This window comes from Pelodiscus sinensis, chromosome 8 (assembly GCF_052426305.1).
Source record: "Pelodiscus sinensis isolate ZL-2025 chromosome 8, ASM5242630v1, whole genome shotgun sequence".
NCBI lineage: Eukaryota > Metazoa > Chordata > Testudines > Trionychidae > Pelodiscus > Pelodiscus sinensis.
In genome coordinates this window covers 27,238,391-27,253,508 of record NC_143059.1, presented here as the reverse complement: position 1 = coordinate 27,253,508, position 15,118 = coordinate 27,238,391, and the positions used below count along the sequence as shown (strand labels likewise).

Genomic DNA, 15,118 nt, shown 5'->3' with positions numbered 1-15,118 from the left:
AAGATTGTACTGTTTAACATGAGGGCAATAAGTACCCTGCAGGCCAGACATGGTTCACCTGGGTTAGCCCCTCGCAGGCCGCCAGATGCTTTATTTACTTAAGTTTCTGCCGGTATGGCTATGTGCAGCTCCTGTTGGCTGTGGTTCTCTACTCCTGGCCACTGGGAGCTGCGGGAAGTGGTGGCTCAACCCATGCCACTTCTCACTGCTCCCATTGGCTGGGAATGGCAAACCATGGCCAACAAGAGCTGCAAGTGACCAGACCTGAGGGCACGCAGGTAAATAAAGAATCTAGTGGCCTGCCAGGTGCTAATCGTGGCGAACAGTGTGTGGCCTGCAGGCTGCTTATTGCCTGCCTGTAACACCATAAATACTTACAACTTTACATACCATGTTGCCACTCACTTTATACCAGGTCAATAATGATCTGCAGAATAAGTTTTCAAATGATGCCTTACAAGGTTTACTTTGTATAGAATTTATCATAATTTTGTAAAGAGAGTGAACACTGGGTATAGACTGTCACAGCCTATGCAAGTTCTTTTGGGGCAGGAGCTGTCTCTTTCGTGTCTTATGTGTTTGTGTCATGCAAAGGGACAGTGATTGCAGTTGGCATGATAGTGCTACAGCTCCATGTGCTACTATAATGATACAAATGGTAAAGAATAATGATTTTAATGAGCGCTTCTATTCACAAGCGCCCCAACATTTGTACATGTCACAAATATTTTGTGTTCTCTGAAAAATCTTTTCCTTTTCTTCCCTTCCTTCCAGGGACAGGTTTGGCTGAAAGACAAAGAGGCAACACACTGCAAGTTATGTGAAAAGGAATTTTCTCTTTCCAAAAGGAAGGTAACTCTGGGTAGAGATCTATATCAATTCCCATTTTTTAAATGTCATATGCAAAGAACGTTCAATTGACTACTCTTAGATGTACAAGAGAGACATGATTAATACATAGTTATTTAAGGGACATTTCCTAAAATGCTTATATTTGAACTTTTCTGACTGTGTGTGTTTACATACACACAGGCCCTAATTCTACAAGATGTTCCATGTGGGAAGATTCCTGTGTCTGCCCAGAGCCCCACTCATGACCTCAGGGGTTTGCCTGTGCATTGCACCTAGGGTCTGACCCTTAAATCACTTTTTAAGTGCTCTGAGATCTGTTATTGTCTCAAGTAAACTATTACAGTTGGTGGGAGATATGCATGTGTACCGTACTTTACAAGTATTTGCAATTCATATTTATACAAAAGACTAAGGAAATATGAATTAATATCCTGGATTTTAAAAACAGCGTGTGGACAGTTGTATTTGTGCATGCACATTTTCTGTTTCTAAAATTAAATTATCCCAGCTATTTTACTTTTTTTGGTAATATCCCTATAGCCAGGGCTTGACGAACCGCGACGAAAGCCGCTCGCCAGTCCTGCACTGCGCATGTGCAAGAGCTGCATTGTGCATGCACGCGCTGCCGGTAAACGGGGTGCTGGGCTGAAATCTACTCGCCACGGGCAAGTAGATTCAATAGATTGTCGAGCCCTGCCTATAGCTATCCAGAATCTCATCTAGTAGATCATTTTCAAATCAAATCTATAAGTGACTTCTACTAATGTAATTCTATCGTATTATTTTACAGCATGCATTGCTCTACAACTCGAAGAGCAAAATTAAGCCCCAGGTAGTAGTAACATTATTGATAGTGCATTTTCATTTGATTTTGATAATTTTAGTTGTACCTCACTTAGGAAAGGGGAATAAAATTAAGGGTTGATAGATTGGTTAGCCTGTCCAGAAAAGAATTACAGATTGGGGCTTTTCATGTGTTATTCCTTCACGTTTACAGAACAGCCATCCCATTTCTTATTTAGAATTTAAAAGTTTAATTTCAGAGTTCTGTTTCTGTATTTGTTAGAACAGTTGATTTAAAATATAACAACACTTTCTGTGTGTAATTTAAAATATCCTTTGGTTTCTCCATCTTTATTTAGCATCATTGTAGAAATTGTGGTGAAATTTTCTGTAACGCCTGTTCTGACAACGAATTGCCTCTGCCATCCTCGCCAAAGCCTGTACGAGTCTGTGATTCCTGCCATGCATTTCTTATACAGAGATGCTCTTCTAACATGCCATAAGGTTCCTCTACAAAATATTTATGAACTGTTGCTATTTAACATATTATAGAAAAGATATAATGTAAAGTATTAACATGTGTATTTCTGGAATACATGTAAGCAGTTGAGATTTGGATTATCAAAATATACTAAGGTCTGGTATGCACTAAGTTAGGCTGACATAAGCCACCTTGTATTTACCTAATTGTGTATGCGTTTACACTTAGGCCATGTCTACACAGAGAGATAAGGTCCAAATTATTAAGGTCGATTTTTTAGCAGCTGATTTTGTAAAGTTGAAGGTGTGTGTCCCTATTGTGAGTAAGAATTCGATGTAGTTCGAAGTAACACATCTCCAATAGTGTGACTGCCTTCAACTTTGAGAGTGATGCACTGTGGGTAGCTATCCCACAGTAACTGCACCCCTTTGCATTCTGGGTTGTGCTCCCAGTGCACGCTGGGACCAAAACTCTGCAGCGGCTGGTTCTGGATACATCTTGTCAGGATCCCCTAAGCACTCGTTTCCTCCCTTATCCCTCCGCCACTTGAGAGCAACAACAAACAGTCTTTTTGCACTGTTTTTTCCCTTGGTTATGGACACAGATGCCATAGCAGTATGAGTATGGAAAGCATCACGGATCATGTTGATCATCAAAGCTTTATGATAATGGTATTAATCATGGTGAGCCTAATGCTGGAGTATGTCCAGAGCATATCCAGGGTCTGCCAGAAGGAGGATGAATTTCGGAAAACCATGAGCATACTCTTGTGTGAAGCAGTTGAGTTGAACGTCTGGCAAATGCCGTTGGCATTCAGTCCTCTTGACACAGTGCAATGCAGGTTTTGGTGCCGTGAGACAGGCACACCCTGGTAGGACTGCATTGTTAAACAGGTATGGGATGATCAGCAGTGGTTGCAAAACGTCCATATGTGGAAATCTACTTTCATGGAAGTTTGTGAATTGCTTTTTCCAACCCTGAAGCAGAAGAATACCAGAAGGAGACCCGCTCTGACAGTGGAGAAGCATGTGGCAATTACCCTGTAGAAGTTTGCAATACCAGACAGCTACCAATCAGTTGGGAATCATTTTGGAATGTAGAACTCTACAGTGGGAACTGTTGTTATCCAAGTAGCCAAGGCAATCAATACCCTTTTGCTACAGAGGGTAGTGACTCTGGGAAACGTGGAGGATGTAGCGGAGGGCTTTAATGCAATGAGGTTCCTTAACTGGTAGGATGATAGATGGAATGCACATCCCCATCTTGCTACCCAACCACCTTGCCAAGGAGTACTTAAACTGCAAGGGGTACATCTTGGTACTGTAGGGACTTGTGGTTCATCGACATCAATGTAGGATGGTCGGGAAAGGTGCACGAAACATTCATCTTTAGGAACTCCTTTCTCTTTAGCAACTTATTTCCCAGAATGGAAAATGTCCATTGGAGACATTGACGTACTTATAGTAATCCTTGGCGACTCAGTCTATCCCTTGCTTCCATAACCGCAGCCTGGACCGCAGTAAGGAACAGTTCATATATAGGCAGAACAAGTACAGAATGGTGGCAGAATGTGCTTCTGGGCATTTAAAGGGAAGGTTCTATAATCTATTGACTAGGTTAAATCTCAGCGAACGAAACATTCCCATTGTGATGGCAACATGCTGTGTGCTCCATAATATTTGTGAGAGTAAGGGAGAAAGTTATCTGGCAGGCTGAGATGCTGCTAGGGATTTTGAACAGCCAGACGCCAGTGCACTAAATAGAGTACAGCAAGGTGCGGTGCAAATCAGAGAGGCTTTAAAAGACAATTTTATGAATAGTCAGTTTTAAGAATCATGCATGTTGCTCTCAGTGAGATGCCCTGAATTCTGTGAACTTGCCTGTAACTCCCCCCTTAACACAGGCAATAAAGAAACTGTTTCTTACGAACCGGTTACGGACCAAGCAATTGGCCATAACTCAGTTTGTTTGTAAGTCGGACCCCATAGAGTTACACTCGACCGCGCTCTTCGTAAGCGCGGATCGCGTCGTAACTCGGGATCTGCCATTTACGACAGTTTTGGTTGTAACTGCGAACGGTCCTAAGTCGACTCGGGGACTGGCTGAAGAATGTAAAACCTAACCCGCATAAAAGGAAGATCTGTCTAAAGACAATAGGGATGTGTTATGTATAAGGCCATAGTTAGGCTTTTAAGCAGCCACTATGTAGCAGGTACACCTTAGGGGAGCAACTGGACTCAGTTTAGTGGTAGGTATGGTGAGGGGCAGACGGGCACAAGCTTGCAAGAGAGAGAGGGACCTGGTATGGAGGCAGGACAGGGGCTCAGGTGGCGACTGTGTGTTTGGCATACCCCGTTTTCCAGAAGAGGACAACTGTCCCTTCCCGCAGGAGTAGGTAGGAAGGCAGAAGGGGGTCCGGGCATGGTGGCAGAGCAGGGAAGGGGCTCAAGCCATGCTTCATTGGGGATGAGCAAACACAGGTTTATTGCAGAGGCATCAGCTAATAACTTTCCCTGCTTTATCCAGGTTGCCCAGGCAAGATAATCTGTCTTCTCCGAATCACACAGAGTGATAGGGAGCAGATGCTGACTGAATGTGGCCAGAAACCTGAAACATTGCTGCAATGCTTTGTGCTGCAATGATGCCAGACAACTTACTGCTGGGTTGGCATGGAAAGGTATCCTACCATGGAGGATGGAATAAGGCAGTCTACCCAGAAACCTTTTGAGAAGGATAAAAGAGTTCTTCTATGAGAACTTTATGGAGATGTGCTGAGAGGATTCCTGCTTCATCTTCAGGCACATTACCAAGCTGTTGCATGGACCTGCCGATGGATAGGCCCGGTGGCTGCCACAGATGACATCTGATTGCCTTAATCACTTTTAGTAAGATAAAAAATGTGAACTCACTATAAGTGCCCTCCTCAGGATCAGTGCCCGATTGTGAGATGTCCTGGGCATAGTTAATTGTCTCCAAAGTTTTAAAAAGTTTTTGGTTCTAAGTGACATCAATTGCCTTGTTCACTTGCTGACCATTCTCCTTTTCTTCCTCTTCCTCATCTATGCTGTCCTTATCTATGCTGTTTGAGGAGTGTCTTGCAAGGAATCCATGAACTGGCTAGGGAAGCTGGTCAGATCCCCTCTAAGGATCACATGCAGCTCCTCACATGCAGAATGTTTGCAGCAATGATCCAGACCGTTGGTTTGCCTCCTTTGTCTTTTGGTAAGCCTGGTTTATTTTCACGCAGTACTGCTGGGCATCCCTGGCACATCCTTTCTTCTCCATGCCCTTTGCAATATAGGCGGAGATATCAGCGTTTCTTTTGCGGGTTTGTAGTTCTAAGAGAACAGATTGCTCTCCCCAAACAGCAATGAGGTCCAGGATCTCCTGCACACTCCATGCTGGTGCTCATCTGTGACCCTGGGGATCCATGGAACTCATGGTAAGGCGTGCTGCTCAGATGTGCTGCCTGCTCTGAGGTTTGCTCACTATGCTGGCCACACAAGAATGAAATGTAAATTTTCTTCCTGTTTACCTGGGGTATGTCTACACTACAGACATCAACGCTGCTGCTGATCTTCCAGGTTTCGAATTAGTGTGTCTAGTGAAGTCACGCTAATTTGAACTGAGAGGGGCACTCTGGTTGAGGCCAGTATTCCTGCTTCCACAAAGAATAAGGGAAGTTAAAGGGAGAGTGTTCTTCCTTTGACTTCCTGCAGTGTGGACAGTGCCCAAAATTCAAGTTAAGGTACTTCAACTTTAGCTAGGCAATTAATGTATCTTAATTTGACCTTATCCTGTAGTGTAGACATACCCCTGAAGAGCAGCAGAGTTGAAAGTCTTAGCCAGAGCAGTCACCACAGAGCATTGTGGGACACTTCCTGGAGGCCAAGAATGTCAACTTTCACAGCATGCTACATCTGTACTACTGTATAGTCCACCATACAGGAGTACAGAAATTGACTTTAATAGCTGTCAGAGTCAATGGAATGGGGTTTGTGATACGGACACATTGTTTAGAAAATTGACCAAACTCAGTTCAACCTAAACTGCCAGTGTAAACCAGGCCTTAGTCTCCTACTGATATAAGTGGTCTGTTATACTGATATAGATAATACCCCCTTTCCAAGCAGCATTGAGTCATGGTCAGTGTACTGAGTGCACCATGAATGTAGATGCTGCAATGCCTGTCAACAATAATAGTGCCCCAGCAGTTATCCGTGACAACTCTGGTTTGTTGTGCAGACGTGGCCTACAGAAATTAGGTATCCTACTCCCATTGAACGTTAATGAGAAATGGGTGTCTAGCATCTTTGTGCTTCTTTACAGATCCCAGCCTTTAATATGTGATTTCTGTTTGTTGCACCCGAAAGAGAGCAAAGGAAGAGATGTTTTTATATAGTTTTAAAAGAGAGAGTATTTCATATAAAAGTTTTTGTTCAACAGTTCACGAAATGGTACTTAAAAGGCCTTGAACAAAAATTTGATAGGAACCTATTCCCTTTGGTACCCAACCACAGACAGCCTGCACATTTATTCAAATTTCCACTATGTCAAAATGATACATTACAAATTAAGCAATTTTGTAAAATATAATAAAATCAAATTGTGTTTAATTAAACATAAGTATTTACAGTTAACTTTTCCCTTATTTTAGTTATCTGCTTATTTTTTAAAAACTGTGCTGTTATTTTAGGAGAAAATAAACCCTTATCATGGCCAACATTACTCTGATCTATGCAAACAACTTCCACTGATGTCAACGGAAGTTCCATATGCATATATGCAGGCAAATTTTTAAATTTAGATTATTAATAAGTGTATGTTATGTACTTGCCATATTATATTAGAGAAAAAGGACTACTTCACACTCAAAACACTTTAATTATAGTGTCTGTTTTTTAATACTTTTGACTTCATATTTCTGAAATAGAGGAAGGTGTTAATTACATTGAAAAATCATCCTTATGAAGAAATAATTCCAGAAATGTAAAGTACAATTGTTTTGTGTTCTTTTTAAGTCATATTCAAACTGATGAAACTGCAGTATTTTTTTCTTCTATGATGGTTTCAGAATATAAAATGTTCCTTTAATTATTCACTGGCAAAAAAAGAAAAATCAATTTTTAACAATATTCTGATTTTTTAAAACATTGTTATGTACTTTACATTATAATACTTTATTTAGAAGCTTAATATTGAGTTAGTGCATTAATATCCTTCTGTTCCTACTACCAAGTCTGCAGAATGTTTACATCAAGATAAAATGCTTTAAAAAGGAAACATTTCAATAAAATATACAGTAATCCTGTTCTATCTGCAAATTTCAGTCTTGAGTCAGTAAAATGCATTAATTAGCCAGTTAATTTCTAGGAGTGATTCCAATTTGTTTAAAAATGTTAAATGAAGGAACTTAATTGAATGTTTAACTTTTTTATTTAAAGGTGTTAAAGGCCTGTATTACTGCTTGTTTCTAAAGGATATCTAGATAAATGAGAGAAGAGAATTGTAATACTAAGAAGGACATGTCTTGTGTTAATAGATTGATCACCTGTTGTTTTAGCTGCCATTTGACAGTGACTTCTATAATTAAGTTGTATAACATCTTTTAACTCCTTGTTTTCATTGGTTATAACTTTTCCATTCTCACCTTTTGAGATACAATTTTTCAGACTTGATTTCTGCTTAAAATTATTTTTGTTATACAGACTTTTTGAGTAGAAACAGTTTTTCCTGGTTTCACTATGTGCATAATGGAAGTGGGAAAATACTTTTTCAGTTTAAAAGAAAAAAAATCATTTTTTTCTTTTGAAGTGAGAGAGATGAAATATGGAAAGTAGATAGTCATCACTGACGCTGCGTACAACATTGTTCTGGAGCAAAATGGGTTTGATTTGACCAAATGAGTGTTTTGAAAAATCATGTACTTATTCTAAGTGTTTATTTAAAGGATGAACTGTATGTTTGTGTATAGTTAATTTGATTCCAACCATAAATTTCTGTGAATTGGTAGGGAGAACTTGGACAAAAGTGCCATTAAACATATTATAGTATGAAGAGTATAAATAAGGCGGCCTATGAACCTGATAAGATCAACCAGGCCCATAACTCTATTTCTGCCATACATTATAAGGTCAACATGAGCCTTTGCACAAGCTCCTTCCTTTAGATTTAGGTGTTCTCCATTGGCTGATGTCAAAATGCTGTGCTCCTGAAGAGTTTAAGAACTTCACCAGCCCAGAGCTTTGAAGGTGCAGAACTGACAGGGCACAGAGGATAGTGGCTCCTGTTCCTTTTGATGGGCTGACCCATGGTTTTTTTAGGCTGTCTGACCCTGACTACACAAACAACACTCCTTAGATTGAAATTCTACATTAAGAATTAGCTCTGTAAAAATGGTATCAGTATATACAAAGGCCAGAATTAAAATTGAATGTGAACCCTTAACTTTGTAATTTCCTGATATTTGTTAGAGTACTTAACCATGGGATACCTAAACTGTGGATTTATTGATATTAATCAGAATATTTAAAAAAAAATGTAGTCTGTCTTTGTTATAGAATCTTTTTTGGGCAACAGGCCAGATTCTCTAGAAAGTTACAGCCCTTTTGTGTTTGTTGACTCTTTGCACTGGTAAACTAAGCCATAAAGAACCAGTGTAATTGAGCTACATGACAGCCCTCAACTAGGGTGTGTGACCAAAGCATCATCGTCATTCCATGGCTGCCTGAACAGTTAGTGGGCATTGCTCTCACTTACACTGAGGTGAAGGATATGCTACATCAAAGATAGACCTACACCTTTGGGATCAGGGAGCTGTTAATTTTTGACACCCCTCCTTAGCTTTGTCATGTATTTGGTATAGCTGAGAATCTGGCTCTAATACCTGATGAAAACTCATGCTGAAACCTCCCCAAGCAGATCTATGAACTTCGGTTAATGCCTTAATGCCGCGTTTCTCAAACTGTGGGTCCTGACCCCCCAGCGGGTCGTGAGCAACTTAGAGGGGAGTCGCAGCATCACAAAGTTTGAGAACCCCTGCCTTAATGGGTTGTTTACATCAATCCTAATTGCAAATATTTTGGATGCCAAATGACTGATAAACTCATCATGTCTAAATGATGTACAGTACTAAAACTAGACTTGGGTAGGTGCAGATTTTGCCCCCATGGGTGTATAGCATACAAGAAGTGGTTCTACTGCATATGGAGGATGGAGAAGAATGGATCAGGGTTTGGAGTGAGAGGAAGTCCAGTGACAGCGTGGTGTTGAGGCAAATGATTGTGACTACACTGAACTATTGACAGAGCCCCAGTAAAGAGAGATGCAAAGTAACTGAGCTACAGCAGCAGACAGGCTGTTCTAGTGAAAGCTGGTTGTGCTATACAAGCTTAAAATCTGCAGCAAAATTCCTGTATTTAGTAACACTTTGTTGTAGTGGAGGACATTTTATCACATTTTTTAAGTAAAAAAATTGTTTTAAATAAGAATAATACAATCAGTAGACCGTTTTAATATTATTTTTTTGTTTCCGTTCATTCTGATTTATTGCTATGCTAAAATAATTTTGTACTGACCACATAATATTATTGTAAATGTTAGGAGCAAAATTGGAGATTTTGCCAGGTACATAAGAACTTGGCCTTTTAACAGCTGGGTGTATATGGGAGGCTGTTTGAGATTGTTGATGTTTAAATTGCTGATCATTTTAGAATATTTCCAAATGTTCTTCTGACACTGTGAAATATCTGTCATCTCTAGGTTTCAGAGCTATATAAATGAATAGGAGAATTCACATCTCATAGTCCAGGCTGTGCAAAAGCAGGCAGATATTACTTATGTTGGTTACACTTGTGTTATATTTGTGAAGAACTTGAAAATACAAGCGATACAATTGCACATATTTAATAAATAATTCTATGTCAAAGTCTGCAGTCATGGACTATCTTGGGCCACAAAACCATTTTGCTCTTTGATGACATGGAAGATTCTCCCTTTCCGACCTTTCAAAGCTGCAGAACACAGACTTTGTGATTGAGTGATCATGACTGGGCATGATAAAGATCCTGCCATTTTTTTAACAATGAATCTTACATGGTGATTGTGTTTGCTACTTGAAAACATACCTATTTCTGTAGTCTTTGATGTCAGTTTAACAATGCATCCACCAATCGTTAGATGTGATAACAACCCTATAAATCGCATTTAGCATACACCTCACTTGCAATCTGTTCACTACCCCATTTTTAATGAGAATACAGGCAGCCCCCGGGTTACGTACAAGATAGGGACTGTAGGTTTGTACTTAAGTCCAATTTGTACTTAAGTCGGAACTGGCGTCCAGATTCAACCGCTGCTGAAACTGACCAGCGGCTGACTACAGGAAGCCCGAGGCAGAGTTTCTCTGCCCCAGGCTTCCTGGAATCAGCTGCTGATCAGTTTCAACAGCAGCTGAATCCGGACGCCTGGGACAGAGCAGCAGGGGCACTGCCGGGTAGGTCCCCGCAGCGCTGAGGTAGCTGCGGGGACCAACCCGGCAGCACCCCAGCTGTTCTACCCCAGGTGTCCCCAAGTCAGCTGCTGCTGAAACTGATCAGTGGCTGATTCCAGGAAGCCTGGGGCAAAGCAACTCTGCCTCGGGCTTCCTGTAGTCAGCCGCTGGTCAGTTTCAGCAGCGGCTGACTTGGGGACGCCTGGGGCAGAGCAGCTGGGGTGCTACCGGGTTGGTCCAGTAGCGCCGAGGAGCGGTGCTGCGGGACCAACCGGCAATGCCCCAGCTGCTCCACCACAGGCGTCCGTGAGAAAAGCCTGGTCTGCTGGGGGGGGGGGGCTGCACTAGCTGCGCCCCCCTCCCCCCAGCAGACCATGGAAACGCAGGCAGCGGGACCAAGACGCGCCACGATGCCGCCGCCCGGGTCCTCCGTGGCTTTGTTCCGCGTCTCCCTGGTCTGCTGCCCCCCCTCCCCCCAGCAGACCAGGGAGATGCGGGGCAAAGCCACGGAGAACCAGGGCGGCGGGATCACCCAGACGTGCCATGGTCCCGCCGCCTGCAGCCTCCGCGGCTTTGTTCAGCGTCTCCCTGGTCTACTGGGGGCGGGGGGCCTCCCTCCCCCCAGCAGACCAGGGAGATGCAGAACAGCTTTCTTCGCCCCGGAGGACGCGGGCGGCGTGACCGCCACCTGTGTCCTCCGGGGCGAGAAAAGCCCTGTTCGTAAGTACGGATCCAACATAAGTCGGATCCGCGTAACTCGGGGACTGCCTGTACTAACAATCCAAACTTTTGATCATTTGAAAACACAAACAAAAGACTGCTGCTGAAACAGAGCTTTCTTCTTCCATATGAATGTCCCAATCCTGCAATGAACATTGCATGCTGAGCTGAGTGTGGGATTAGGCCCCAGCTGCAGAACGCACCCCTAAATCTGCTCGCTCGTGTGTTAATCCCATCGGATGGGATCTGCTTTCCAAGTTCTCTCCTTCCAAAGTGCTCTGTTCAATGCTATATCCTTCATCACAGCCTAAAGGAAGACACACCGGCATGTCCAGAGCTCCCTATACTTCTTGGGTCTGCCTTTTTCCCTCCTTTGATCTTGATTTGTTGGACTCTTACGCACATCGTTGTCAGGACTGTGCTTTATATAGCACAACTCAACCTGTACTCCCTCAGTTTTTTAAATCTATCAATGTTACTGTGAGCATGCCTCTGGCATAATGCATTCTTCACATGGCGTTGTTGCTTGAACCTCTCTTGTTTTACTGGTAACATCCTGTCGATTTGTTATTCTAGCTCTGATTAGTCCTCATTTCCTCCAGCTCTGCACTGGCCTGCAACAACCCAGAAGTTTATCAGCCCAGTTATTTCTTTTATTCATAGATATAGGCTGCGTCTAGATTGGCATGATTTTCTAGAAAAGTTTTCCGTTAAAAGCATTTGCGGAACAGAGTGTCTAGATTGGCATGGACGCTTTTCCTCAAAAGCACTTTTTGCGGAAAAGTGTCCGTACCAATCTAGACGCGCTTTTCCGCAAAAAAGCCCGGATCGCCATTTTTCGCGATTGGGGCTTTTTTGCGGAAAACAAATCTGAGCTGTCTACACTGGCCCTTTTGCGCAAAAGGGACTTTTGCCTGAACGGGAGCAGAATAGTATTTCCGCAAAAAGCACTGATTTCTTACAGTAGGAAGTCAGTGCTTTTGCGGAAATTCAAGCGGCCAGTGTAGACACCTGGCAAGTTTTTCTGGAAAAGCGGCTGATTTTCCAGAAAAACTGGCCAGTCTAGACCCAGCCATAGATTGTTCTTATAGAAGATGGCTTAAAAACAATTCCATCACTTAACTGAGCTTCATAAATCATTATTGCGCATAAATATACCTGTAGCTTTTGAGTAGACATGCAGTTTGTGTTCTACAGATCATGCCAAGAATTTAAGTGTAATTGTTTATGTAACCTTTGTAAAGTTTTTAAGATTGAGTTTTGTAAATTAAAATGCAACTATTTATAAACATGATGGAAGAAATAAAATGTTTGACATTAAACTGTTCATGTAAGCTATCATACATATTTTGAACACTTGATAGTTTTTTACTAAAATACTAGGAAAAACTTATAGCCTAGTAGCACCTTAAAGACTAACAGAACACGTAGCTGGTATTACGAGTTTTTTGTGGGTATAACCCACTTCTTTAGATGACGAGTGAAGGAAGTCCAGATCCAGGAATAAGGAAGGGAAAGGGGTGGGGGAATTTATTCTTGGATCTGGACTTCCTACACTCTACTCACCTGAAGACGTGCACTGTGCCCACAAGCTCATACCACCACCTACATTGTTTTAGTCTTTAAGGTGCTACTAGACTATTGTTTTTTAAGTTTTTCCTGTTACATACTAACTTAGCTACCCCTCTGAAGCTTTTAAAATATTTGGGTATGTCTTAATATTGCCTCACTGCTGCTCACTTTATTCCTGGATGTACTTCTAATTAGTGGTACTGTACGAATGAAGTGAGGATTTGACCTGCTATGTAGATTTGCACTACTTTAACTTTTTATAAAAAGTAATGTGATTGGTTTCCAGCATAAAAATCTTCCTGAAATTTCAGTATTGCTTAGTTACTGCAGTGTCTTCCTATTTAACTTCCTTAACTTTCAAGGTTAAAAAAAAAATCGGGGAGGGAAAGAATGGTTAATATACTACCAATTCGTGCCTTAGTGTGTGTGTGTGTAGGAAAATACAGTACCCTGGAACCCCTTTAAGCTGGCAACCCTGGGGAATGGAGTTTACCAGATTAAAGATTTTGCTGGGTCGAAGACATGAGGGTGAAAGGGGTGGGGTGCTTACCTAGTGATGAGAAAAAGCTTCCACCAGAGCATGTTGCTGTGCTGTCATTCCCCTAGCTAGGAAAGGCAGCATGCAGTTCATCTTCCCTTGCCAGGGTCTGTACCAGTTCCCAAATTAGGGAGACAGTATGGAGATTATAGAACATTTGCCATCTCTCAGTAAAAATGCTGCCCTCTATATTAAAAGCCCATGGGATAATACATCTTAATTTTTACTTGGCCCTATCACTGAGTGAGAGTGATGACTTCTTGCAGTCCCTTTCTGCCATCCATTTCTGATTTGTCCCCCCCCCCCCGTGGGTGACTTACCTTAAAGTTATTTTGCCTGTGTGTAACCTGATGGCTAGGTATTTGGCCATGAGACTTTTTTCTTCTCCCTTTTACTAATCATTTTACCAACTAAAACTATGGTTTATAGCCATCTGCAATTGCATGCAGCTAGGTGACCTTTCTACCTCATCTTAGCTGGTTTAACTGCATGAGTTGCGCTTGCTGAAAGGTTTATCATGGAGGCAGTGGTATAGCTTTCCTCAGCTGACCTTAGCAGGGCAGAGCCAATACTAGGCCCATAAGCTTAACTATAAATATGGACTTTATCACAGTGCACTTCCAGATTGAAGTTGGGAATATAGCTACATCCTGAGCCTCATCCAGTTGTTAGTGTTCTTGTTCCAGTAGGTCTGCAGGTACTTTAAAGCTGTAGTGAGAACAAGAGGTGAAATTTTTCCACAGTTCTTGTCCAACTCCTGTCTAGCATGTTTCAGCTATGGCAAAGAGTTGATACTACAATACACTAGTGAGAGCATGTAAATTAAGTTACTCCTACATACCCCTTATACAAAACAGTGTAAGACTATGTCTACTTTGGCAGGATTTTGCACAAAACCTTGCCGCCTGTCTGCACTGGCCATGAGTACTTGCGCAAGAACACTAACATTCTAATGTATAAAATCAGTGCTTCTTGTGCAAATACTCTGATGCTCACGCTCAGGGATAAGCCCTCTTGCACAAGTGGCCAGTGTAGACAGGCAACATCAATTTCTTGTACAAGAAAGCCTGATGTTTAAAATTGCCATTGGAGCTTTCTTGCGCCAGAGAGCGTCTACACTGGCCCAGATGCTCTTGTGCAAAAGCACATCTTTTGCACAAAGGCACATGCCACTGTAGACGCTCTTATTAAAATACTCTTGCGCAAAATCTTGCCCATGTAGATGTAGCCTGTGTTTTGAGGGAAATCTCCAGGAAAAAGACAACCAGCAGCACATCAAATAATGATTTAACTTTAGCTCAGCAGTTCTTAGAATCAGATGGTAGTGACTCCCTGCTTCAACAAGTTTCATGAAGAAGTGCTTTAGTTTTCTTGAGCTACAACTCCACACTTCAGAAGCAAAAACTTGCAGTGAAGCAGGAGACCCACAACTTCAGCTATTTTATACATAAGCACTTCTTTTCAGTGGGTCTTTCACTGCATGTGCAACAGTTAAAGCTAGGATTTTGTATACTTTTTTAAAAAGCACATTTGACTAAATGGCAATGAGATTGACAACTTGTAAAATTCATTCAGTGCAAGTTCAGTTTCAAGGGACAGGTTATGGAGTCATGTTTAGTTCAGTAAAAGTTCACTTCAATCTAGAACAGTGTTTTTTAGCCAGTGCTACAAGTAGTCTTAG

The 15,118-nt window shown here is 41.9% G+C and overlaps 1 protein-coding gene across 3 annotated transcripts in view; it reads left to right on the top strand.

Annotated features, from left to right (window-relative positions):
• RUFY2 (RUN and FYVE domain containing 2) overlaps window positions 1-10,504 on the top strand; it is an 88,961-nt gene extending 78,457 nt beyond the window's left edge. For 2 of the 3 annotated variants that reach the window (XM_089780122.1, XM_089780121.1), the window contains 2 exons: window positions 775-852; window positions 1,995-10,504. In XM_089780122.1, the coding sequence (XP_089636248.1) occupies window positions 775-852; window positions 1,995-2,138 (222 nt within the window). In that variant the 3' untranslated portion in view covers window positions 2,139-10,504. The remainder of the gene's footprint in view (window positions 1-774; window positions 853-1,994) is intronic. The other variant, XM_075934922.2, reaches the window with a different exon arrangement.
• The last annotated feature ends 4,614 nt before the right edge of the window (window positions 10,505-15,118 follow it).